Raw genomic sequence first — 26,654 nt, 5'->3', positions numbered from 1 at the left:
AAGTCATTTTTATTTGCTTGAAATTATGTAACACAAGTTTTTGTGAGATTAAGGTTTGAATTGTTTACTTTGGATCAGACATGCACTTCTTCAGCCATCATTTTAATTTAAAATCATGCATTCTGTTTGTATTTCAATACAGGAACCTGACTTTCAGAATGACAGGTCTGGTACTTAGAAAGGAATCCATACACGTACAGTGCATCATTCTTGCAGCAGACAATGCTCTCACATGAAGACCTCATTGTTCAATCTGCTGACAGTGTTTGCATGACCACTCAGCTATGTTGGCTGAATACTGTTACTGGTAGTTTTTCTTCTTTGCATTGATGACATAAATTACTTTATTCAAGCAAAAAGAACAAATTTTTTTTCAGATGACACTAGTATTTTAACTGTGACTGCAGATAAAGTATTTGTAATATCAGCAGTACATACTTCTATGTCTCTGATTATTAGCTAATTTCAACAAAATAAGATAATAATAAATGTAGAAAAACATGTTTTCATTAATGTCCACTCTTCCTCACTTCAACAAGTATTTGACACAACACGACTTCTTGACAACACATTATAGAAATCAGTTCCAGAAACTAAAGCTTTAGTGATATGGCTACAAAAATATTTGAAATAGGATTGTCATGTGAAAGATCTTGAAGCAAAGCTTTCAAAAGTCTGTTACGCACTTTGTGTGTGAAGCCAAAGTGCAAGCAGGTCAAGAGCGATTCAGACATATTATGTGTGCTTATTCAGCACTATTCATGGGCAAATATTCTGGGGAAATTCTTTCCCCAGAAAAAAAGTCTATAGGATGCATTAAAAAGCTGTCAGAGCTACCTGAAACTTAAAGAAATTTGAAATATGTAGAATACACTTCATTCAGCTGAAAATAATGACCCCACTAAGCCTTTATATATGAGAATCTATTTTGTATGCAAATGAGCATCTTTCAAACAGAACTGGGTACCTATAACAAAATAAACATGCCAATACCCACAAGCACATCTCTCAAAGTAGGACAATATTGTATCAGGAAAGTGTTTTGACACATAACAATGAAATTATTCAGTAGCCTATGTAGTGATTATAAATATTAGCCAGATATCTACATCTACAGGGATACTCTGCAAATCACATTTAAGTGCCTGGCAGAGGGTTCATTGAACCACCTTCACAATTCTCTATTATTCCAATCTCGTATACCGCGCGAAAAGAATGAACACCTATATATTTCCTTACGAGCTCTGATTTCCCTTATTTTATCATGGTGATCGTTCCTCCCTATGACGATCGATGTCAACAAAATACTTTTAAACATAACTTTAAATCATTTCTGATGGAACAGTACTTTTATTCAGCAAAAGAATTCTTGAATTGTGAAACACAGCTTGGGTAGATTAAACGTGTAACTATAGACAATTTCTATCATTTAAATTCTATTGTTTGTTATTTACAATATATGAAAAACAATATAGCAGAGAAGCTGAGTCACAGATAGGCACAACAAAAAGACTATCAAACAGAGCTTTCAGGCAAACAGGCCTTCATCAGCAAACACACACACATACACACACACACACACACACACACACACACACACACACACACACACACACACGAACATACATGAAAAAGCAACTCCAGCTGCATGACCACATTTCAGTCTACCCTTGGCCAAAAAATTTGTTTGACAGTCTTTTTGTTGTGGCTATCTGTGACTCAGTATCTCTGCTATATGGTGAGTAGCAACTTTCCTTTTCATAATCTTGTCATTACTCCAGCCTGGATTTTCCATTGTTTGTTATTTTTTATTTGTAAACTGAAATCTCTCTCTCTCTCTTTCTTTCTCCCCCCTCCTCCCCACCCCCTCACCCCCTCTCTTTCAATCTTTCAAATTTAATTTGTCCTATATTCAGTATACTATAGTACCTAATGGATTATAATGTATCAATAAAGGATTATGATGGGAATTATGTTGCTGTATATGCAATCTTCAGACCATACAGGAATTGAATTTACAAAGTCAACTGTAGTTGATTAGATGAATGTCTGTAGCAGTAACTTTTCGTAACAGTCTGTAAATGATGTCAGATTTCCATTTTAATTAAAGATTTGAATTGCATCATAGATGTACGGATGTATGGACAAGCATCACATGTGAAAAGAAAAAGGTGTGTGTAACTTGAGGAAGAAAGCAAAACAATAGTTGTGCTACTAATGTTATTTTTCATTTATATGTAACTGTCTGCTGCTCTGTGCTTCCTCTTCACAAATAGTGGTTATCTTACCTTAAACCAAATAAAAAGCTGACCTATGACATAACATAAATAGTGTGTATCTATTCTGAAAAAAAAAAAAAAATGCTTAAATTTCCTGTATTTTTTGGATAAAATTTTTTGGATATTTATTTTCACTAACAAGTCCAAGCATAATACTTTAAAACTCATTCTTGTGTCTTCCATTAAAATGTCATACATGAACAGAGGTAAATGTTTCACTCCATTTGCACAACATCTGCACAGGATAAAGCTTTCTGACAGGTATTTAAGGTAAAATTTTCAGTAATGCTTACATCTAGTAACAGCGTGTTGTTTTCTCGTGGTCCACCATCACTGTCAACCAACTCAACTTCCGTTAAGTCTACACTGTTATAATTGGGCTTCAGTGTTTCCTGAAACTGTAAAAAAAGTTTTCAAAATTCCAATAATCATATAAACAGAAAATTCATTTTGAGAAATGTGCAAAGCATGAAACTAATTTTACACTTTATGAAATGAAATAAAGACAAAACAGTGTCCCATATCTTATTACTATGTTATTGCACAAATTATATGTAAATGGCAGAAAAATGAAATACAGCACTATATTTTAAGGAAGTCACGAGTTGTGGACAAGAAAAAGATTATCGCAGCTTTCTTTTTAAGAAACTTATTATTTTGTGATATATATTTCTCAGTATCCTTGCCAGTAAAGACAAATTCCTGCATACTAAAAGTGGGCAATAAGTATGAGTTTGTTAATGTTAAATAATTTGGCAGTATCAAATAAGGCTACTTGTCAATCAGAATATGTGTGGGTATCACACTGAAATGCTTTTTATTAATGATGTAAGATGAAAAGCTGTGGATCATTTCCTGATGTCCATGAATTTGTTTAATGTAAATTTAGGTACTGTTGAGTATTGAACTGCTACATATTGTGAATATGCTTGAAAGCCCCAATAAATTAAGTCCATCCTTTCTCTTTCTACAGGTGAGTTAACAACACCAGTATAAATAAAATCATTCTACCATCTTTTCAGTTAATACAGCCCAAATACATTTATGGAGCTATAGACAATACTGAGAAGACTGCAGATAAATGTGTATGTGTGTTCACAGCCTCGATGAATTCCATAAAAGAAAACATTGTCCATTGTATGCTGTAAATTTATCTTTACTTGTTGTACTATTGACCAACTTCAACTAAGGCATCAATATCAAGCAAACATGTAGTAACATTATACACCACGTTGCATGAGATCCAATGGGCAAATCAATTTGTCAGTCCACATGTGGACCCACGCATCAATGTTAGCATACTCAGTATCAAATTTGATCAAAATGATAGAAAATATGTGGAAAATCCACTTATAGTATAACTTGAATTAAACAGTGTACATAGTGTTTCTGCATATGTACTTGATAATGACATCCCAGTTGAAAGTGGCCAACAGCACAACAAATAAAGATAAATTTACAGCCTACAATGGATTTCTTTTCTTTTACAAAATACAGGGTGACACATGGGAGACAGACGGTTTTGAACTGCGTAGTATTGAGGGCGCAGTGGTGGGAGGTGGTCATGGTGGGGATAGTTCTGATCCACACAAGATGCCATTTCATTTACTCAGTCACTATGGGAGCAGTGGGACTTGCAACATCGAGTGTTTGTCTATGACAGTTTCGTGAAAAGTGGTGAGTCTATTATTGCTACGCAGCGATTGTTTCATGCGCGGTTTAATATCGGTCGACATGGAGCTGTTCCAAGCCGTAACACCATCCTCAGATGGGTGGAAAACTTCAGATCAACTGGAAATACACTGGATAAGAAGCATCCTGGCCCAAGAAGCAGAGTAATGACACCAGAAAATTTTGAAAGGGTAAGGCAAGTGGCAGTCAGAAGCACAGGATGGTCATCTAGACCTCATGCCATTGAATTACGAATCAATCGTGAATTGGTTAGATGAATTTTGCATAAAGAATCAAAATTCCAATCCTACAAAATGCTCATCGTCCAACAACTTAAGGAAACTGATTTTGCTGAATGAGAAGACTTCGTTTACAGAATGCAAGTGATTTTGGGATCGAATGAAAATGAAATTTTATTGATGAGTGATGAGGCTCATTTTCATTTAAACGGGACCGTGAATAAGCAAAACCTACGTTACTGGGCTCCAGAGCATCCACACCTTATCCACCAGCATCCCCTACACTCAGAAAAAGTAACAGTCCGGTGTACTCTTGGCTCTGTTGGCATTATTGGAGCTTATTTTTTTGAAGAAAACGGGGCCACAGTTACTGTTAATTCGGTTCGTTACATTCGTATGCTTGAAACATTCTTGAAACCAGAACTAAGAAGACGACGAATCCCTTTAAAACACATTTGGTTCCAGCAGTATGGGACAACATTGCACACTGCAAACACTTCAATAACAGTTCTTAGCCGCATGTTTCCTGGCCGGATTATCTCACGTTTTGGCAATGTTCCTTGGCCTCCCAGGTCTCCCGACTTGTCAGTGTGTGACCTTTTTCTGTGGGGGGTACCTTAAGAACTGTGTCTATAACCACAAACCACGAAATTTGGACGAGCTGAAGAATGCAATCATTCAAGAAATTGCTGCCATCCTTGCAGAGATTTTAGTCCGTGTGATGGAGGATTTTGAGAAGAGACTTGAGTCCTGATTTTGAAATGATGGACATCACCTTGATGACATTATTTTTCACAAATAACTTTGTTACCTAAAATGGTAGATAATGAGCTTTGATTTTGTTTAAATAAACATGCATTAATTTTAAAGTTCGAGGAGTATTATTTCATTAAAAACCATCCATCTCCCGTGTGTCATCCTCTAAAATAGGAAACCAAATGTAGGAGAAGACAGAGATTGGCATATATCTGCAGGTGCTACTCTGAGATTAAGAGATTAGTGCAGGAGAGGAAGACACGGTGAGTTGCATGAAACCAATCAGAAGATTGATGCCCAACAAAAAATTAAAACTCATTCATATGAACAACTGTCTACCCCCATAAACCATGGACCTTGCCGTTGGTGAGGAGGCTTGCGTGCCTCAGCGAAACAGATAGCCGTACCATAGGTGCAACCACAACGGAGGGGTATCTGTTGAGAGGCCAGACAAATGTGTGGTTCCTGAAGAGGGGCAGCAGCCTTTTCAGTAGTTGCAGGGGCAACAGTCTGGATGATTGACTGATCTGGCCTTGTACACTAACCAAAATGGCCTTGCTGTTCTGGTACTGCGAACGGCTGAAAGCAAGGGGAAACTGCAGCCGTAATTTTTCCCGAGGGCATGCAGATTTACTGTATGGATAAATGACGATGGTGTCCTCTTGGGTAAAACATTCTGGAGGTAAAATAGTTCCCCATTCGGATCTCTGGGCAAGGACTACTCGAGAGGATGTTGCTATCAGGAGAAAGAAAACTGGCATTCTACGGATCGGAGCATGGAATGTCAGATCCCTTAATTGGGCAGGTAGGTTAGAAAATTTAAAAAGGGAAATGGATAGGTTAAAGTTAGATACAGTGGGAATTAGTGAAGTTTGGTGGCAGGAGGAACAAGACTTCTGGTCAGGTGACTACAGGGTTATAAACACAAAATCAAATAGGGGTAATGCAGGAGTAGGTTTAATAATGAATAGGAAAATAGGTTGCGGGTAAGCTACTACAAACAGCATAGTGAATGCATTATCGTTGCCAAGACAGATACGAAGCCCACGCCTACCACAGTAGTACAAGTTTATAGGCCAACTAGCTCTGCAGATGACGAAGAAATTGAAGAAATGTATGATGAAATAAAAAAAAATTATTCAGATAGTGAAGGGAGATGAAAATTTAATAGTCACGGGTGACTGGAATTCGTCAGTAGGAAAAGGGAGAGGAGGAAACGTAGTAGGTGAATATGGATTGAGGGTAAGAAACGAAAGAGGAAGCCGCCTGGTAGAATTTTGCACAGAGCACAACTTAATCATAGCTAACACTTGGTTCAAGAATCATAAAAAAAGATTGTATACATGGAAGAAGCCTGGAGATACTGACAGGTTTGAGATAGATTATATAATGGTAAGACAGAGACTTAGGAACCAGGTTGTATATTGTAAGCCATTTCCAGAGGCAGATGTGGACTCTGACCACAATCAATTGGTTATGAACTGTAGATTAAAACTGAAGAAACTGCAAAAAGGTGGGAATTTCAGGAGATGGGACCTGGATAAACTGGCTAAACCAGAGGTTGTACAGAGTTTAAGGGAGAACGTAAGGGAACAATTGACAGGAATGGGGGAAAGAAATACAGTAGAAGAAGAATGGGTAGCTTTGAGGGATGAAGTGGTGAAGGCGGCAGAGGATCAAGTAGGTAAAAAGACGAGGGCTAGTAGAAATCCTTGGGTAACAGAAGAAATACTGAATTTAATTGATGAAAGGGGAAAGTATAAAAATGCAGTAAATGAAGCAGGCAAAAAGGAATACAAACATCTCAAAAATGAGATCGACAGGAAGTGCAAATGGCTAAGCAGGGATGGCTAGAGGTCAAATGTAAGGATGTAGAGGTTTATCTCACTAGGGGTAAGATAGATACCGCCTACAGGAAAATTAAAGAGACCTTTGGAGAAAAGAGAGCCACTAGTATGAATATCAAGAGCTCAGATGGAAACCCAGTTCTAAGCAAAGAAGGGAAAGCCGAAAGGTGGAAGGAGTATATAGAGGGTCTATACAAGGGCGATGTTCTTGAGGACAATATTATGGAAATGGAAGGGGATGTAGATGAAGATGAAATGGGAGATATGATACTGCGTGAAGAGTTTCACAGAGCACTGAAAGACCTGAGTCACAACAAAGCTCCGGGAGTAGACAACATTCCATTAGAACTACTGACAGCCTTGGGAGACCCACTCCTGACAAAACTCTACCATCTGGTGAGCAAGATGTATGAGACAGGCGAAATACCCTCAGACTTCAAGAAGAATATAATAATTCCAATCCCAAAGAAAGCAGGTGTTGACAAATGTGAAAATTACCAAACTATCAGTTTAATAAGTCACAGCTGCAAAATACTAACACAAATTCTTTACAGACGAATGGAAAAACTAGTAGAAGCCGACCTCGGGGAAGATCTGCTTGGATTCCGTAGAAATATTGGAACACATGAGGCAATACTGACCCTACGACTTATCTTAGAAGCTAGATTAAGGAAAGGCAAACCTACGTTCCTAGCATTTGTATACTTAGAGAAAGCTTTTGGCAATGTTGACTGGAATACTCTCAATTCTGAAGGTAGTAGGGGTAAAATACGGGGAGCGAAAAGCTATTTACAATTTGTACAGAAACCAGATGGCAGTTATAAGAGTCGAGGGACATCAAAGGGAAGCAGTGGTTGGGAAGGGAGTGAGACAGGGTTGTAGCCACTCCCCGATGTTGTTCAACCTGTATATTGAGCAAGCAGTAAAGGAAACAAAAGAAAAATTTAGAGTAGGAATTAAAATCCATGGAGAAGAAATAAGAACTTTGAGGTTTGCTGATGACATTGTAATTCTGTCAGAGACAGCAAAGGACTTGGAAGAGCAGTTGAATGGAATGGATAGTGTCCTGAAAGGAGGATATAAGATGAACATCAACAAAAGCAAAACAAGGATAATGGAATGTAGTCGAATTAAGTCGGGTGATGCTGAGGGAATTAGATTAGGAAATGAGATACTTAAAGTAGTAAAGGACTTTTGCTATTTGGGGAGCAAAATAACTGATGATGGTCGAAGTAGTGAGGATATAAAATGTAGACTGGCAATGGCAAGGAAAGCATTTCTGAAGAAGAGAAATTTGTTAACATCGAGTATAGGTTTAAGTGTCAGGAAGTCGTTTCTGAAAGAATTTGTATGGAGTGTAGCCATGTATGGAAGTGAAACATGGATAATAAATAGTTTAGACAAGAAGAGAATAGAAGCTTTCGAAATGTGGTGCTACAGAAGAATGCTGAAGATTAGGTGGGCAGATCACATAACTAATAAGGAAGTATTGGATAGGATTGGGGAGAAGAGAAGTTTGTGGCACAACTTGACTAGAAGAAGGGATCGGTTGGTAGGACATGTTCTGAGGCATCAAAGGATCACCAGTTTAGTATTGGAGGGCAGCATGGAGGGTAAAAATCGTAGAGGGTGACCAAGAGATGAATACATTAAGCTGATTCAGAAGGATGTAGGTTGCAGTAGGTACTGGGAGATGAAGAAACTTGCACAGGATGGAGTAGCATGGAGAGCTGCATCAAACCACTCTCAGGACTGAAGACCACAACAACAACAACAACAACATGAACTACTGTGTGCATCATCTTCATTTTGTGAGAATTCAAAGTAAATAGCCTATGAGTATAATTTTGTATCCCTCACTTTACAGACCGCCATTAGGAAATTTTTAGAACTTCTTAGAAAAATTGAAACTCTATGATGTCACCGGTCTGACTAAAGGATACAAATAATAATTTGTGGTGAATTCAGTATTAATGTTTGGAAGAAGTCTGAGCTAAAATATTACACTGAAATAATATTACTTAGCACTTACAGTCTAACTTCAGTTGCAATCTACAAGGGTAATTCAATAATGAACTGCAATTTACTTATATTTTTGTTTATTTTGGTAGTACTGTCAGATTACATAGATGATGCATGCTTTGTTTATTTGTTGTTATATCTTTGCGATTTTCAAGCAACTAGGTTAGTTTTCTTATCGCTGCCATGCTGTTAATCTTGGGTGCTCCACTGTCTATTTGCACCAAAGAAGAGCAACATTCAGTGATCCATTTTTTTGTGGTCAGAAGGCATTATCAGGGGCCGAAATTCACAAAGACTTTAGATACAGTACGGGAACAGTGTTTTGCCACAAAAATGCGTCTATAAACGTATTGAAAAATTCCGAAATTATCACGCAAGTGTTACGCACGATGAAGAAGCCGGACGATCGTTTACCACCACAAATGAAGAATCTATTGAGCCTTCACAAGAAATGATTCTCTTAGACAGACAATTAACTACTGACAAAGTGGCGCATTGTATGCAAATTAGTCACAGTTCTGCCTACGAAATCATCCACAACAGACTTGGGTTTCATAAAGTTTGTGCAATATGGGTCCCAAAACTACTCACACAATTACATAAACAAACACGCTTGGACATCTGCAAAAAACATTTGGATCGCTATGGTACTGAAGGGGACAACTTCTTAGACAGTATCATTACTGGTGACAAAACATGAATCCATCATTACAAGCCCGAGAATAAACGGCAGAGTATGGAATGGAAACATCGAAATTTGCCGTGCAAGAAAAAGTTCAAGACCCAACCGTCTGCAGGAAAACTGATGCTTATGGTTTTCTGGGATGCACAGGGTCCAGTACTGGAACATTATGGAGAAAGGGGCACAACAATAAACAGTGTATGTTACAGTGAGATGCTTACTGTCAGGCTAAAGCCTGCAATTCGAAGCAAACACCGAGGATTGCTGTCAAAAGGCATTGTGTTGCTGCACAACAATACCTGTCCGCACACTGTTGCGCACACTGCTGAAACGCTCCAGAAATTCAAATGTGAAGTACTGGATCATCCTCCATATAGTCCCCATCTTGTCCCTTCTGACTATCACTTGTTTGGTCCACTCAAACAGGCATTGAGGGGCCATCGATTTACCTCGGACGAAGCAGTGGAAGAAGCAGTGCATTACTGGCTTGCAGCTCAACCGTGAACCTTCTTTTATGAGGGCATCAGGAAGCTTGTACAACTATGGACCAAGTGTGTTGAAACGCAAGGAGACTATGTCGAAAAATGCTGTTCTTGTAAGTTTCCTATTTGATAACAATAAAATTTTATAACTACTTTGCAGATAATAACTGACTTACCCTTGTATGCAGGGAGATAGTTAACAAACCTAAAGTTTATCTAGTTTTACTAAGTTACCAAATGACAATGTCCAGTTAGCCATAATAGACAATACGACAAATCTTAAAACATGTGTTAACTGAAAAACCATTAGAATAATTAATTAACTTATAACATACACCTTTAAAAGGAACCTGCAAAGCGTACAATGGAATTAGGTATTTGTGGCACTGGATGTATATTCTACATTTAATGTGTTTCTAAGTAAATTTCTCTCCACCTTTGAAAGCTGTTTCCCAATGAAAACTGTGAAATACAACTTCTGCATCTATATCTGCACTCTCAAAACCACTGTGAAATGTATAGGAGAGGGTCCCATTATATCAGCTAATATAGCTTTTTCCCATTCCATTTCCATAGTGAGCATGGGAAGAATGATTGCATAAATGCCTCTGTCAGCATTGTAATTAATCTAATCTTGTCTCCTTAATCTCTTTGTGAGTGATACTTGTATAGTCCTAGATTCCAGAAACTTTCTAAGTAGACTTTCATGGGATAGTTTGTGTTTATTTTCAAATGTCTGACACCTCAGTTCTTCAGTATATTCGAGACATTCTTCCATGGGTAAAACACACCTGTGAACATTTGTGGTGTCCTTCTTTGCATCCATTCAATATCCCCTGTTAGTCATATTTTGTAAGAGGTTCCACACACTTGAATAGTATTCTAGGATGAGTTTCCCAAGTGTTTTGCATGCCATCTCCATTGTATACTGACTGCATTTCCCTCGTCTTCTACCAATGAAGTGCAGTCTGCCACCTGTTTTACCTATGAGGGTGGTTTGAAAAGTTCTCGGAATCACCACGAGGGGTCTGCACTAGCACAATGAGTTGTTCATGTGATATTCATTGGACTGTTGCCTGTAAACAAGTGCCACATCAGAGCTCTTGGGTGATGTGGCTCTGTTGTTTTTCCCACATAGTGATTTGCGATGATGGAAAAAATTGAGATTCGAGCAGTGATTAAGTACTTCGTAAAGAAAGGTATGAAAGCAAAGGACATTCATGCTGATTTCCAGAGATACACTGGGGGACTCTGCTCCTTCATTTTCAATTGATGCCAACTGGACAAATGAATTTAAATTTGGTCAGAAGAGCTTAGATGATGATCCACACAGTGGTTGGCCAAGATGTGTCACTACACCAGAAATCATTGCAAAAGTGCACAAAATGGTCATGGAGGATCGCCAATTGAAAGCACGTGAATTGCTCACACTTGCCAGATGTCATCTGAAAGAGTATTTTATAAATGAAAAAATTATCTGCAAGATGGGTGCTGCCACTTTTGACGCTGGATCATAAATGCATGAGAATGGACATATCCGAACAATGTTTCACCAATTTTAGGAGAAACGAACAAGATTTTTAGCACTGGTTTGTGACTACAGATGAAACTTGGGTGCACTACTATACCCTAGAGACAAAACAACAGTGAAAGCAGCGGAAACATGCTGATTTGCTGCCACCAAAGAAAGCAAAAACAATTCCTTCAGTGAAAAAGGTCATGGTACCAGTGCTCTGGGATGTGAAAGGGGATTCTGTTTGTAGATTATCTCCCCATTGGGCAAACAATTACTGGAGAATACTATGCTAACCTCCTGGACAAATTGCAACAAAAGATACACAAAAAAGGCCAGGTTTTGCAAGAAAGAAAGGTCATCTTCCACCAATACAATGCACGCCCGCACATATGTGCCATCGCCAGGCAAAATTACATGAACTAAGATATGAATTGTTGCCACACCCACCTTATTCACCTGATATGGATCTGTCAGACTTCCATCTATTCTCAAAACTGAAAATTTTTCTTGGTGGATGAAGATTCACTTCAAACAAAGAATTGATAACCAGAGTTGACAACTACTTTGCAGGCATGGAGGAAACTCATTTTTGAAATGGGATCAAGGCACTAGAACATTGTTGGACGAAGTGAATTTATCGACAAGGAGACTACACTGAAAAATAAAAAAAGTGTCAGTGATGTAAGTACTTTTTTCTATTCCATTCTGAGAACTTTTCAAAATACCCTCATACAATCGGGACAGTGTGATCATTCTATTTAGTATCTCTACAAATAGTTATGATAATAAGTTTCTTTTTTTTTTCATTTCATGAAATACACAATTTTACATTTCTGAACATGTAGTGTGAGTTGCCAATCTTCACATTGCATTAAAATGGCATCAAGAGCTGAATAAATATTTTTGCAGGTGTTTCAGATGACACTTTGTAACTGCGTCATTTGCAAAAAGTCTCAGATTGCTATTAATACTGTCTGCAATCTCACTAAGATGCAACGCAAACAGAAAAGCTTCCCTGGGGCACACCCAAAGTTACTACTACATCTATCAATGACTCTTTGTCTAAGATAACATGCTGTGTCCTCTCCACCAATAAACCTTCAATACAGTCAAGAATATCATTTGATACCCAATATGACATACTATTAATAATAAGCATATGTGTGGCACTGAGACAAATGCCTTTTGTAAGTCAAAGAACACTGTCAGTCTGGCTGCCTTCATCCATGGCTTTCAGGATGTCATGTGAGAAAAACACAAGCTGGGTTCCACATGATTAATGTTTTTGGAATCCACACTGTTTGGCATCAATGAGATCATTCCATTTGAGATACTTCATTACACTTCAGTTCAGACTATGTTCTAACTTTCTACAGCAAATGGATGTCAAAGATATTGGATTGTAGTTTTATGGACACTTCTGCTGCCTTTATGGTAAACGGATGTAAACTGTACTTTCTTCCAACCTCTTTTTCTTCATTTTCTTTAATGGCCTCACCTCCACGAGCTTTGGTGAAAAGTAGTATGATCTGTTGTTTGTCCACGGCTTTTCTAAAGAGCGATTCTGTGCTCAATCCAAATTACTGGTTTAGCCAGGTTAATCCTCCATGTCTTGTACTTTGCTTGAAGTATTGGTTGCAATAGGCTGCTATGCATTAGATGACCAACGCCTTAGAGTCTTCTTCTCCTGATGGTATTGAGAATTTTTCCAAATTTTTGTTCATACATCATAGTTCTGCCCCATTTGTGACCATTGTGGATGGTATCCTCATTATCATTTGATACGCCCACATTTGAAATGCCTCCATTTGCTTATATAATACTGAGGTAAGTGTCCATGACTTAACTCCAAAAGGTAGGACATTGAACTCATGGCATTTAAGTAGTTGAGTGCAAAGTGTCATGGCTAGACAGAGTTTCTTAACTTTCTGGAAAGAATTTCTGGCCTGCTCAATCTGCAGTGAATTTCTTGAGAGAAGTCCCAGTTATTGTTGATTTGAGACCGCAAATATTTATATGCTAAAATCCTTTCTCTTTTGTCATTACTGAGTGAAATAGTGTCCTGAATTTTATCTCAGTTTCTGATGACATTTTTCTTCTTGACATTTAAATGTAACTCCATGGTGCTGCTCTCTTCAGTAATAGTGTTTAATAGTTCTTGCAATTCTTATAGCCTGGATGCAAGTGAGACATTGTAATAAGCATATATGATGTTATTGATAACTCCATTAATGATTTCTCCTTGATACTTTCCACCAAGAAGATCTTGGAAATTCTTTTCAGAATAAATGCTAAAAAGTAACTGGGAGAGAATGCAGCCCTGGTAAACTCCTTTCATAATCAATACTTCCTCTCACAGTTGACCATTGACATGCATGACAGTACTTTGATTCCAGTGAAGATTTCCAATCAACTGTATGTCACAACCATTCAGACTACCCAAGACATCCATCAGTCTGTCACAATGAACAGTGACAAAAGTTTCTCATAACCAATTAAACAAGTATAAACAACAACACATGCATCACAAAATCATTGAAGAAATAGTTGAAGGCTGAGTAACACTTCCTGAGACTCAAAACCTATCCTCAATCCAAATTGAGAGTCTCCAGTCTCCAATGCTCGCCTCATATTTATGATACACCCTCAAAGGCAGTATTTTAAGGAATAAACTGATGGCAAGACTCATTAAGCTGATCTTTCTGCAGCTGTTGCAGCACTTTCACTGAGCATTTGGGAAATGGTACAAATTCCAGTCAGTCACTCATGTGGTAATATTCCACTTTGGCAGATGCTGTTGAACAAACCAACCAACATGGAAAGAGATTGTTTGTTCTTGAGCAGTTTTAGAACTTCAACCTGCATTTTGTGAGGACCTGGAGCCTCCCACTCTTTGATATGGTTATGGCATGATATACTTCTGCTATTGTGGTATCCATATCATCACTCTCCCAGATGCCATGATCAACCATCCACTGCAATTGATTTGTTGTAGGATTTCATTTGTTATGCAAGAGTTGAGTTTCTTACTCTCTGCAACATTTAGTTTTCCTTGGCTCACTTTATTCACTATAGTTTTCACTTGGATCCATGTTTCTTCCACATTATTTATACCTATGTTTGATTGGATGCGATCCAATTTTGTGCATAGTGCTATTTGACCTTGTTCCTCGGTGCTTGATCTTGAAATTTATAGATCCCAATTCAGCAGCTTTTAACACTGGGTGACACTTTTTTCATTTTCATAGTTTTTTGTGATTAGCAAAAGGTTAATGATCAGAGGTGCCAAGATATGCTATACCTGAGGTCTTCACAAAAGCAACTGGCAACCCCTTGGGCACCTCAGTCAAGCCTGCACCCTACATGGCCCATGCATACTTCAGCTTCGCAGACTCAACCTGTCACAGAACCAGATGGACACCAGGTGGGAGTTCCAGCACTAGCAGAGGCCGGCACTTCCAAGGAATCTATTCATGCCCACTGCACATGTGGGTAGAAAACAGTGCCATGAGTATTCCACCACCAGCCACTATAAAGTTCGGCATCACAGCTGCACAAGTTAGTTCTTCTGGCTTTGGGAGCCTCTCCTAGCCTCTGGGCAGGTCGTATTCACACTTTTGTCTTAGGACACTCTCAAAGCACATCATAGGAACCAATGCCACTATATTCTGCCTTCATTGTAGTTTCCTTGGCGCAATCAGATTGTCTCCAGGGTAGACTTTTATGCTCATATGCTGGTGTTATTCAAGACAGCTTATTCAGACTTGAAATATTTTTCATACAAATGTATTTGTCTATGAAGACCCTATCATGTTACTTTGTCAGACTCTGGAATCACCACACTCTCGAGTCTTCATACCTGTGAGACACAGTAATTGTGATTTTATTGTCCATTATAATTATCCGGGCTGTTATGCCGTGGTCAGTTGATGAATTTTGTCTCAATTCCCAACGTTTCGTCTCCGACTGTGGGAGACATCTTCAAGGGGGTCCGTAGGTCGATGGAAGGTCCAACACACCCACTGGCTCGCTACTGACTGCCGCTAAATTCCGTGTCCGCGCGCTCCCGCACCGTGGTGTGACGTCACGTGTTTTGAAAATGTCAGTGCAATTGGTCGTTGTCCGTCGCCGTCGATCGCCGTTGCCATCACCCAGTAGTGGACGGGTGGTTCACATCTTCTTTAACACCGGCATCCATATACCATTTAATTTCACGCCCTCCTCCTTTTGGTTGAAATTATTTGGGTGTTTAGCAATTTCGATTGCCTCCCTGTAGAGCCTTTCGTAATATTCGCTTGTGGCCACTAGTACTTGCATCTATTCAAAATGAATATTGTGGTTACCTGGCTGGAAAGCATGCTCCACAACAGCTGATCGTTCCGTTTCTCCTCTTCTACAATTTCCTTTGTGCTCTTCCAAACGTTTAGAAACAGTTCTTTAAGTGGTACCCACATAAACATCACCACAGCTGCATGGGATCCTATACACTCCAGCTTTTTCCAATGGTTTGCGAGCATCCTTGGCAGGCTTAAGATATTCCTGTATCTTCCTGGTGGGCTTGTAAATTATGGTAATATTCCACTTCATCAAGATCCTCCCTATTCTTTCCGTTACATTTTTCACAAACAGCAGGAAAACCTTAGATTTTGCAGTAGCCTGTACGTCAGTATGATTTCTGCATGGCTGCTTCAATGCACGTTTTATTTCGGCGGATGAATATCCGTTCTTCATTAGTGCATTGTGGAGATGTTCCATTTCAGCATCGAGCAACTCAGGTTCACAAATATTTCTAGCTCTGTCTGCTAATGTCTTGATAACACCCTGCTTCTGTTGTGGACGGTGGTTCGAATCCTGGTGCAAATAATGGTCCGTGTGCGTGGGTTTGCGGTATGCTGAGTGGCCCAAACTACCATTTTTGTTTCTAGGGAGGAACTAAGCCGGTTCCACGAACATCTGAACAGTATAAACTTGAGAATTCAGTTTACAATGAAGGAGGAGGTAGACGGCAAATTACATTTCCTTGATGTGCTTGGTTTTAGAAACAAAAATGGTAGTTTGGGCCACTCAGTATACCACAAACCCACGCAAACGGACCGTTATTGCACCGGGATTCGAACCACCACCCACAACAGAAGCGGGATGTTATCAAGACGTTAGCGGACAGAGCTAGAAATATTTGTGAACCTGAGTTGCTCGACGCTGAAATGCAACATCTCCACAATACACTAATGAAGAACGGATATTCGTCCGCCGAAATAAAATGTGCGTTGAGGCAGCCACACAGAAATCATACTGACGTACAGGCTACTGCAAAATCTAAGGTTTTCCTGCCGTTTGTGAAAAATGTAACAGAAAGAATAGGGAGGATCTTGACGAAGCGGAATATTACTGTAATTTACAAGCCCACCAGGAAGATACAGGAATACCTTAAGCCTGCCAAGGATGCTCGCAAACCAGTGGAAAAAGCTGGAGTGTATAGGATCCCATGCAGCTGTGGTGATGTTTATGTGGGTACCATTAAAATAACTGTTTCTTAACGTTTGGAAGAACACAAGGGAAATTGTAGAAGAGGAGAAACGGAACAATCAGCTGTTGTGGAGCATGCTTTCCAGCCAGGGAACCACAATATTCGTTTTGTAGAGACGCAAGTACTCGCAGCCACAAGCGAATATTACGAAAGGCTCTACAGGGAGGCAATCGAAATCAGTAAACACCCAAATAATTTCAACCGAAAGGAGGAGGGCGTGAAATTAAACGGTACATGGATGCCGGTGTTAAAGAAGATGTGTACCACCCGTCCACTACTGGGTGATGGCAACGGCGATCGACAGTGATGGACAGCGGCCAATTGCACGGACGTTTTCAAAACACGTGACGTCACACCACGGCATGGGAGCGCGCAGACACGAAATTTAGCAGCAGTCAGTAGCAAGCCAGTGGGTGTGTTGGATCTTCCATCGACCTACGGACCCCCTTGAGGATGTCTCCCGCAGTCGGAGATGAAACGTCGGGAATTGAGACAAAATTCATCAACTGACCACGGTATAACAGCCTGGATAATTATAATGGACATGATATTTCCGGCCGTGAAAGTCTATATTTTAGTATGTGAGTTTATTACCATCGAAGCAGATGTTTCTTTCTTTCGTCAATAAACTTTTTAAAACTTTGTTCATTATTTTCCCTGTGTCAGTGTGAGTGACACACCAGTTTGGCTACAAGGAAGAATTTTAGTGATGCGTATCTTCCAATCCAGCCTTGTTACATTTCAACAATGTTTCATCTGCAGGCTTATCATGGTGGAACAGATAGACTTTTCACAAAATTGCTACTTGTCCATCAACAGTTACAACGAAATGTGGAACTATTGTTTGAGCATATAACTACAGGTACTCCCACCCTCCCGGAACTCTCCAATCACCTGGCAGCTCTTTTGTCCACAGTCTTTTGACCTGATTAGTACCTTTGGCATTCCAACAGTTTAACAAGAAGGTGAAACCTTGGACAAACTACTTTGCCCAGCTAGAGCAGTATTTCTTTGCATTCAAAATAATAGAGAACAAATAACATTGTATTTATTTCCACGCTTGTGTGGGACCAGAGATTTCCCAACTCCTCAAGCAGTTAATCCCTGAAGCAGAACCATATTCACTACCCTATGAACAACTGAGGTCCAGTCTTCCAGAATACTTTGATGCACACGTCCATACTGCCACCGCAAGGCACAAATTTTTCAGTCACAAACAAGCCAATCAAACATATATATAGAGTGGATTGCCCAACTGCAGAGCCTGTCCAGAGACTGCCATGCCCAATGTACTAACCCCACCTGTATGCTGAATCTTTGGTCAGAACCATGATCCTTGTCCACACACCAGATGACAATCTTCATACAGACCTACTCAAGGTGAAGAATCCTCATTTGGAAACGTGACTCCCTATCATCCACGCATTCAAACAATCTCTCCATTCCACAGCAGCTATTCAAGATCCTCCAACAGTGCTTGTGACAAAGCCACAGTCAGAAAACAAGATCCAGCCCAGAGGCAGCATCCTAATCGCACCAATCACCTATATCGTCAACATTCATAGCAACTTTCCTCTTGTAGTCAAAGTCTCTGCAGCAACAATGCTGATTCAGGAGGGCAAAGGACAGTGGGTGTGACACATAAAATGTCAGTGGAATGTAACAGCTGGGGACAAAGCTGACCAAGAATCAGAGGTTGACAACACTCCGTACCCACCCAACAGCTTTGTTCAGGCTACGATGCCGCATACCATTAGTCCCATGTGCCTCTCACTTCAAGTCAATGGACATCCAGTCAATTTTCTGCTTGATAAAGGATCTTTGGCCGCCATCATTGATTGGATCATATATTCAACTTTTGGAGCACCAACTCCAGCCATTCAGTCAGCATCTACGGAGCTCCACTAAGGATATCATCCATATCAAAGGGCATTTTCAGGCCATAATCTTGTATCACTAATGCACCATTCAACAAGAGATTCTGGTAGCAGACAAACTGCATCATTTCAACCTTCAGGGGATGGACTTATTCTCTGCTCTCTGAGTCGAGATCCATGATGCTCAGCCTGCCATCCACTCAGTGACTACGAACAAATTCACACCTGTTTTCAAGCATCCCACCTCTGGAGTTACGAATTTTGCAGCAGATATAGACCTTCTTCCCACAGCCAAATTGCACTTCTACAAAGCCTGCAATGTTCCGTTTGTCCTTAAAGACATAGTACAGGACAAATTATCCCAGGTTCAAGATGCAGGCATCATCACTCCATTGGCCAACAGCCAATGGGCAATGCCCATAGTTCTAGTGGAAAAATCAACTGCTGTACTATGAGTTTGTGGAGATTTTAAGTCAACAGTCAACATAAAATCCATTGCGGATGTGTAATCAATTTCTAAGTTTGACACTTTGATGACTCCACTGGCAGCGGGCAAAATATATGCCAAAATCGATCTTGAAGATGCCTATTTACAGCTCTCTTACAACACAGTACAATCGTCTTCCATTGAGAACTGCTAGTTTCCACTATATTTCACAGGCGCCTGGAGCAACTGGTCCAGCCACTTCCTGGTATAGTCAACTATCTGAAACAACTTACTAGTTGCAGGCAAGGGTGACAAGAAATTATTGGACAACCTGGAGGCCTTCTTCACAGAGCTACAAGAGGCCAATCTAAAATAGCACAAAGACAAGTGTCTCTTCTTTGTCTCTCAAGTCACATACCTAGGATATACTTATTCATGGCCTTTGGCTTTCATCTTACACCAGAATATGTTGACACAATCCGAAATCTATGCACACAAACAAATACAGTTCAGCTTCAATCTGCATTAAAACACCTGAACTACTTCAGGCATTTTATACCACATGCAGCTGCCATCATGGAACCACTACACCAACTACTTCGGAAAAATGTCAAGTGGCAATGGACCCTAGAATGTGCCATGGCACTCTCAAAGCTCAAGCAATCACTCCTGCATCCCACATGCTTAATGGCTTATGATGTGCAATACCCATTGGTATGGGCAGCAGGCACCTCAGATTATGGTCTGGGGGTGGTTCTCTCTCACATCATCAATGGAGTTGAACAGCCAATTGTATTTGTGTCCAAAACTCTTGTCTACTTCACAATGAAATTACAGCCAAATATAATAAGAAGCTCTGGACATCATCTTCGGTGTAAAGAAATTCCATGATTACATCTATGGCCACCACTTGACATTCATGACTGAAAAAAACTGCTTCTGTTGTGATTTAATTCAATGGTCACTATTCACAGTTGCACTACACAGCCCTTCATCTTTCTGTCTACACATAAGATAGCCCATATTGAATGACATCACAGCGTGCCATTGCGGACCTGCTATCTCACTTACCTGTAGGCAATGACAAGGTGTCGATGACAAATCTGGGCTGTGTTTTCACTTGGACACCACTCTGGCTTAGGTTGTCTGGCGCCTCCTGCTCATTGCAAAACTCACCGCACAACACACCAACATGGATCCCACACTTAGGGCAGTCAGCATAACTGTCCACAACGGATGGCCCCCACACCGAAAAGGCATCAGCAATCCAGAAACTGAAGGATTCTGGCATCACTCAGACGAAATCTTATTGCTGCACAATATCCATCTCATACAAGATGGTGCTGTTATTCCAACAACCTTACAGTAACGGGTGTTGTAGCTCCTAAATGAAGGACTCTTGGGCACTATCCTGATTAAGTGCCTCACAGGGCAGAATGTGTATGGGAGAGCATGGACACCACCACTACCATCTTAGTCTCTTCCTGTCCTACAGGCCAAAGCAAACAGACAAATTCCCCTCACCATTATTACCACTGGCCTGACACCTCTGAACCTTGGTCCTGCCTACCCATTGACTTTGCTGGACCCTTCCTTGGCTTCTCCTGACTTATTGTGGTCAATGTGGTAAGCAGATTTCCCTATGTCTCCAAAATGTCAGACACATCTTCAGACTGCAGCATCCATGCTCTTTCAAATATTTTTGCCGCTGAAGGACTTCCTAAAACAATTGTTTCAGACAGTTGACATTTACATTGTTCATGTAATTTTGAGAAAAAGGTAGCTTCCAACTGATCCACACAACAACCTTTCACCCAGCTTCCAATGGCAAGGCAGAAAGATTCATTAGGACGTTCAAAACACAAATGACCAGACTCCATCAGCACCATCTATTAGAAGACACACTCTTGTTATTCTCGGCATCCTATCAAGCCACTTCCCAGGAAAGCTCCTCTCCAGCAGAGAAACTACATGGATGTTCTCACCAGTTCCATCTCTTACTTCTGCATCCTCAGTCTGGCCCTGAAGCCACTCAGCACACTCAGCACCATCACTTTACCATTCAAAACCCTGTGTGGGCCCTTAAATTTTCTTAGGACCGACAACAATATCTACCTGCCACCATATCCCGTCTCCTTGACTAATCTATGGAGGAAGTTACTTTGGCTAACAGTGTCACCTGCCAGAAGCACATCTATCAGCTCCAAAAATGCATGGGTCCTGGCATAACAGACACTGGTATAACTCTGGTTTCTATTCCAGAGCCACCACACTCATCAACCGGATGGAAGAGGACAGGGCAGTCAACTGGGACATAGACAATGCAACCCATGGCCAGAACCCTGCCTCCACCACAGTGACACCAGAAGCCATCCCCATGAACTTGGTTGCTGCGCTGACTGCAGTCCAGCACCCATATGAGGACATCAAGATGGGCTGCAACCTTTCATTCTTTTCTGGTGGGGGAGGTATGCAATACCAGAGATCTTCACAGAAGCAGTTGGCAAACCTCTGGGCACCTCAGGCATGCTTGGAGCCTTCAGTGTCACAGACTCGCCCTGTCGCAGTAACGGATGGACACAAGGTGGTGGTACCAGCACTCGCAGAGGCCACCCCTTCCAACGGACCTATTTGCATCCACCATCCATATGGCAAAAACATAGTGCCATGAGTATTCCACTGATGGCCACTATAAAACTTGGTGCCAGAGCACACATATCAGTTCTTCCGGCTTTGAGAACCTCTCCTAGCCTACAGGTGGGAGCTATTCACCCCCTTGTCTTAGGATGTGCTCAAAGCCCACCACATGGACTGACACTGCTGTATTCAGCCTTCATCGTTGTTCCCTTGGCACAATCAGACTGTATCCTGGATAAATATTTATGCTCATATGCTGGTGTTATTCAGGACAGCTTATTTGGACTTATGATATTTTCCAAACACATGTATTTGTCTAAGAAGACCCTAACTGTGATACTTTGGTCAGACTCTGGAATCACCTTACTGTCCAGTCTTCATACCTGTGAGATACTGTAATTGTGATTTTATTATCATTGAAGTTGACATTTTTTTCTTTGGTCAATAAACTTTTGTAAACTTTGATCACTGTTTTTCATGTGTCGGTATGACTTATGGAATTTCTGAATTGTTTGTAGACAAGGATGCAGTAATTTGATTGTCCATGCATAGAGATGATGTAGAGGCAACTCAAAATAAGGTGAGCAATTTTCTCATCATTGCCAGTCTCTAAAATAAAATTATCTACCATATCAGCATGTCAATCACAGCCTACCTGGCACTGAAATCATCCATCACTGCAGGGTTGGTGAAAGACGGGACTGTCTTGACTTGGGTGGAAAAATGAATCGAAACCAACATCTGATGCACTGGTGCATACACTTGGATAACTTTCTGCAGAATAGTTTCTGTATTGAACTGGAAGAAAATGACCTTACAGGACACAGGTACAACTTTCTTGACAGTCTGTTTGATAACTGGATGAACTATGAACACTACTCCATTGAAATGGTAGGGACCATTTTTGCCAGTATAATACACTTGATAACAATTAAGCATTAACATTTTCCCAAATTAGGACAGCACATCTCATTCATTCTAAGGATCTCAACTTGAAGTCTTTCTACCACTCTGATGGCTTTGTAAGTCTTTCCATTTTGAAATAAGCTGCAGCTATTCCAAGTCGCTATCTGTCTCATGAGTGGTTCAGAGAGTCTTAGCACCCCTGCCCACTGGGGGCCATGGCTTTTCAGTTTTACAGTCATGTTAAAGACTTTCCTGTGGATTAAGTACGATGTGGTTGCCTGTTGCCTTCCTTGTGCAGTTTTAAGACTGCTTATGGCACTAGAGCTGCATTCTCAAACATGGGTCACACCACCATAGCAGATAGTATCTAGAGTGGGGCCCACGTGCACAAATAATGAAGCTGTTACCCTCGATCATCATGGATTCCAATGGAATTTCTTCTGCTGATGGACTATATCCCTCCACAAAGGTTAATCTACCTGAAGCCAATGGCCTGTTAGGGCCATCAGGTTATTTTCTGCCAACATTTCTCAGGACTGGAACACTGGCTGCACACTGTGCTCCATTGCCATAGCAGGATATTCTGGCAAGTTTTTTGTTCAGGATCATTGGTATATTACATTCAAAAGGGGGCTAATTCATTAGTAATTTCAGTGGAAAATCTTATAGGGATTCCATCAGACCCTGGAGCTTTGTTTAATTTTGATGACTTCAGCTGTTTCTCAACACAACTGACATTAATACCTATTTCACTCATTTCTGCGATGATTGGATAATTAAGATGGGGAATTACTCCTGAGTTTTACTTTGTAAAGGAACATTTGAAAATGGAGTAAAGTATTTCTGTTTTGCTCTGCTAACCTCAGTTTCAGTTCCTCTCTTGTTCATGAGTGTCTGGACACTAACTGAGGGTCCACTATAAGTCTTTACATAAGTCCAAAATTTGTGTTTCGTGAGAGGGCTTTCAATAAGATTCTACTACAGTAGTCACTGAAGTCTTCCCACATCACCCTTTTGACAGCTAAATGTGTTTTATTTAGCATCTTTTCATCTATAACCCAATGCTCTGTCATATATTTATTGTGCATTTACATGTTTCTTGACAGAGACTACACACCATGGGTGGGTCCATCTCATCTTGTTCCACTACGTAAATATCTATCCAGTGCTTGACCAACTATTTTTCTAAACTTAAGCCATGGTTCATGACACTGCTCCTTCCCAGAGACAAATGCATTGATTCCTTGTTGAGATATGATTTGTATTTCATTATAATTACCACAAATCAATCCTATAACAACTTGCAGACATTGTGTCACATTTATATAGATTTTGTAACTGCAGAAAATATTTACAGATAACAGAACAAGTTGTAATGTTACAAAATTTTGAATGGATGGCAACTTAAAGGCAACAACACAATCATGAAGGTTAGCTGTTTGAGTATCATGAAAAGTGTAGATGTCTTTATTGATACAGTACCATGTAGAGTAAAAGAAGAAAGCCTTACTGACAATTTCTTAAAACAGATAGATTAAAACAGAGTCCAAAAAAGCAGAAGAAAACCAAATTCACATCTACTCACAAACAGAGCAAGGGAAAATGACTGTCTATAAGCTTCCATACGAGCCGTAATTTCTCACATCTTATCTTCATGGTCCTTATGTGAAATAAACGTTGGCGTCAAAAGCCAGTTCTCTAAATTTGTGAATAGTGTCTAGTGGAAAGAGCATCATCATCCCTCCAGGAATTTCCATTTTTCATTTCATGAAGCACTTCCATAATACTTGTGTGCTGATCAAACCTGTCTGTAACAAATCTAACTCCCGCCACTGAATTGCTTCGATTCTTGCCTTAACCTGACGTAGTGGGGATCCCAACCACTTTAACAGTCTCCTTTATGAATGAGCTAAACTTTCCCAAAATTCTCCCAATAAAATGAAGGTGAACATTGGCCTTCTCCACTAACAACCTGACATGCTCATTCCATTTCATAACACTTTGCAATGTTATGCCTAGCATTAATCGAAGTGACCGTGTCAAGCTGCACCCTGCTTACACTGTGTTCTTGTTTGATCTAGCAGAAAAATGACTGTATAAAAAAAAATAAAAGAGTGCAAATGATACAGAGAAACAAAAGTCATTCAGAAGCACAGGGCCTGAAACATCAGTGTAGCAAAATATTGCAACTACCAAATTAAAATATCTAGTTTATTTTTTTCTCTCTTATGTGAAACTTACCTGACCATTTCCATTCTTGATCTACAGTGACAGACATGGAAAAGGACATGGATTTTTAAGTTCCAGAAACTACATGTTTTGCAATATGCTATGATTGCTAGTCAAATAGTATACTACAAGCTACATTTTCCACAACTGATTTCATTCAATTCTGTTTCTGCAGTGTGTTTAAATCAAAGACTTCCCATGTAGGAACTTAATTATGCTTGTTCTTAAGACATACAATATTGTAATGTGAGAAATGTCTTTTTAAATAAAAACTGCTGTTGATCAAAAATAATGTTGTGTATTTCCTTTTCAACGTATTTCACGTATTCTTTATGACAGACAGATGATCAAATGTAGACTAACAATTGTACACAGTCACATTTCTACTCTTGTTTTGCATATATGTGTGTGTGTGTGTGTGTTTGTGTACAGGTGTGTAGATGTGTGAAGGTTTTGGGTGGTACTGAATTTAAAAGCAGTGCAAAATTTAAAGAATCAACTGCTTTGAAAATCTTCATTATTACTAACACTTTTGAATGTTATTGATTATCATCAAGTACCTCATGACCAGCAATCATCATCAGGTATCTCATGTTTGGTGATAGTGACACAATCGAACCCAGCAGTAATAATAAAGATTTCATCACAGCTAGCAGTGCAATAACACAAGTTTTAATAAATATATACAAGCTGTGGAACTCAATTTCAACACTGAAAACTGCTATAATTTGTGATATAAAATGTATGTATGGAGAAACTTTGTTACTAATTAAAAATACTTTACCAACGGCCGGAGATCTGGATGGTACAATATATGACCATTGTTGTTAATAATGAAAGAGTAGCCATTGACACCAAGCTGCAAAGAAGAATTTCAGTTATCATTAACTCTTCAGCTGATGTGACTGACAAACAGCGCATAGTTTATAATATTGTGTAATAACATAAAATTAATTATTCAAGAAAAAAGCACAAAATATTACATAAGATTAATTCAACATCTCTTTTTTTTATTTAAAGCAAATAAGGGTAATAAGAATCAAAAAAATATTGAATTAATAAAGAAGAATTCTGGAAGGGTAATCTGCATTTCTGTTTTATCAATATTAATAATAAAACTGTAAAACCGCCATGTCTGTCTGAACACATCACTCTAAAACTACCAGGCGAATGTTTCATGAAGTTTTCACAGGTACTTTTAGTGTAACTTGGGGCAGCATATAGGGTTTATTTCATCAAAAGCAGATCATGGAAAGAAAAGTTATCATAACTTAAAAGTTTTACGTAACATTTTCTGCTGAGCTTAGTATCTTGGAAGTTAACCATCATGCCATAGTACCCCAAAGAACCAACAGAGGGCTGTGTTACTTTCATAGTACATCAAAGAACCAACAGACAGGCTGTTATTTTTAATTTCGGAAATTTACATCAGTGACAGAATTAGGCACTGCAATCTTATCTTTATGAATACAAACTACCAGGGAATTTACATGGCTAAGATATATGGATTTACTAATTTCACTTTGTGTTAAAAACTTGCTTTGATTCATTTGATAG

General features: G+C 39.6%; 1 protein-coding gene across 1 annotated transcript in view; it reads right to left on the bottom strand.

The window, feature by feature from the left end:
- Positions 1-26,654, bottom strand: part of LOC126481176 (voltage-dependent calcium channel subunit alpha-2/delta-3) — an 885,717-nt gene that overhangs the window by 228,624 nt on the left and 630,439 nt on the right. Inside the window, exons 12-14 of the mRNA XM_050104748.1 lie at positions 25,882-25,956; positions 25,110-25,130; positions 2,573-2,677 (exon numbers count right to left, since the gene is read on the bottom strand). Coding sequence (XP_049960705.1) covers positions 2,573-2,677; positions 25,110-25,130; positions 25,882-25,956 — 201 coding nt within the window. The remainder of the gene's footprint in view (positions 1-2,572; positions 2,678-25,109; positions 25,131-25,881; positions 25,957-26,654) is intronic.

Source organism: Schistocerca serialis, chromosome 5 (genome assembly GCF_023864345.2).
Source record: "Schistocerca serialis cubense isolate TAMUIC-IGC-003099 chromosome 5, iqSchSeri2.2, whole genome shotgun sequence".
NCBI classification, from domain to species: domain Eukaryota; kingdom Metazoa; phylum Arthropoda; class Insecta; order Orthoptera; family Acrididae; genus Schistocerca; species Schistocerca serialis.
This window is presented reverse-complemented; position numbering and strand designations above follow the sequence as displayed.